This window comes from Anneissia japonica, unplaced genomic scaffold, assembly GCF_011630105.1.
Source record: "Anneissia japonica isolate Jap-2015-1 unplaced genomic scaffold, ASM1163010v1 scaffold131445_len947_cov267, whole genome shotgun sequence".
In the NCBI taxonomy this organism is placed as follows: Eukaryota; Metazoa; Echinodermata; class Crinoidea; order Comatulida; family Comatulidae; genus Anneissia; species Anneissia japonica.
This window is the reverse complement of record NW_022742104.1, coordinates 1-947: the sequence shown is the minus strand read 5'-3', so window position 1 is coordinate 947 and position 947 is coordinate 1. Positions and strand designations below refer to the sequence as shown.

The 947-nt window shown below is 41.4% G+C and overlaps 1 protein-coding gene across 1 annotated transcript; it reads right to left on the bottom strand.

Moving 5' to 3' along the window:
- Nucleotides 1-13: 13 nt before the first annotated feature.
- Nucleotides 14-940, bottom strand: LOC117118939 (membrane progestin receptor gamma-A-like; the record flags this gene model as incomplete). The annotated part of the gene is made up of 1 exon (XM_033263672.1): nucleotides 14-940. A coding segment is annotated over exon 1 (880 nt), but the record flags the coding sequence as incomplete, so codon positions are not given.
- Nucleotides 941-947: the final 7 nt, after the last annotated feature.

Genomic DNA, 947 nt, shown 5'->3' with positions numbered 1-947 from the left:
GATACAGTGTTGCTTCCATCATGCAGTTGGTTCCACTTAGTTTTGGTATATATATGCGAGTTCTCAATACTTTCATTTTGCATAGTAAGAACATATTCATTGTTAAGTCTGTATATGTGTTTTGGTTCCGGATGTCTAAAAACACAGATTGAAAAACATAACACAAGAAACATCTTTATGGAGAAAACCACAATGAGTAAACCGAGGGAATACCAAAATGTTGGCACTCCGATTGCCGTCTCAAGGAAAGTGCGTCGGTCGTTCATGTCAATGATGAAAGCATTCACTTGTAGCATAGTCGCAATGGATGCAGTCAAGTGGAAGAGTTGGTGACTATGGAAGAAGATGTCAAACTTGCCGGGTGCCAACCTCTCGGGGAGATGAGTTGCATAAATAAACGCTGTAAAGAATGCCGCAACGAATTGCCATCGATGCACAGCAACTGATGCAGCTTCGCATTCGTCATCTGGGCAGACAGTCACGCGGTATAATAGTGGTAGGCTACAAAAAATATATGGGATCATGAACAATGAAAGACGACATAAATGGCGGAACAAACTCTTAGTCATGAAACGCGACCCGCACGCACCACAGCTGCACATTAATATTGCGTTGAGTACGCCGATCGGGATGTATAAATTGAAAAACTCTGTATTTAGTAAATTTTGTGGAAAAGAATAACACCTGTAAGCAATACAACATCCGAAGCTGTACATACCCATTGATGAGTAGTCGAAGAAGAAACAAACATGGCGAGCCCGTTCAGAGAGGCAGCTTAGAAGATGCGCAAAGCTACTAGCTGATAAATATAAACAAGTGCAGACGAGTTGACCAAGCAACGGCCACGTGAATGGGTCATTGACAAAATCAAGACAGAAGCTTAGTTGCAACATACGCCACAAAAAGTATAAAAATGGTATAAAGTGCGTCCAAAAATTCAAGGTTTC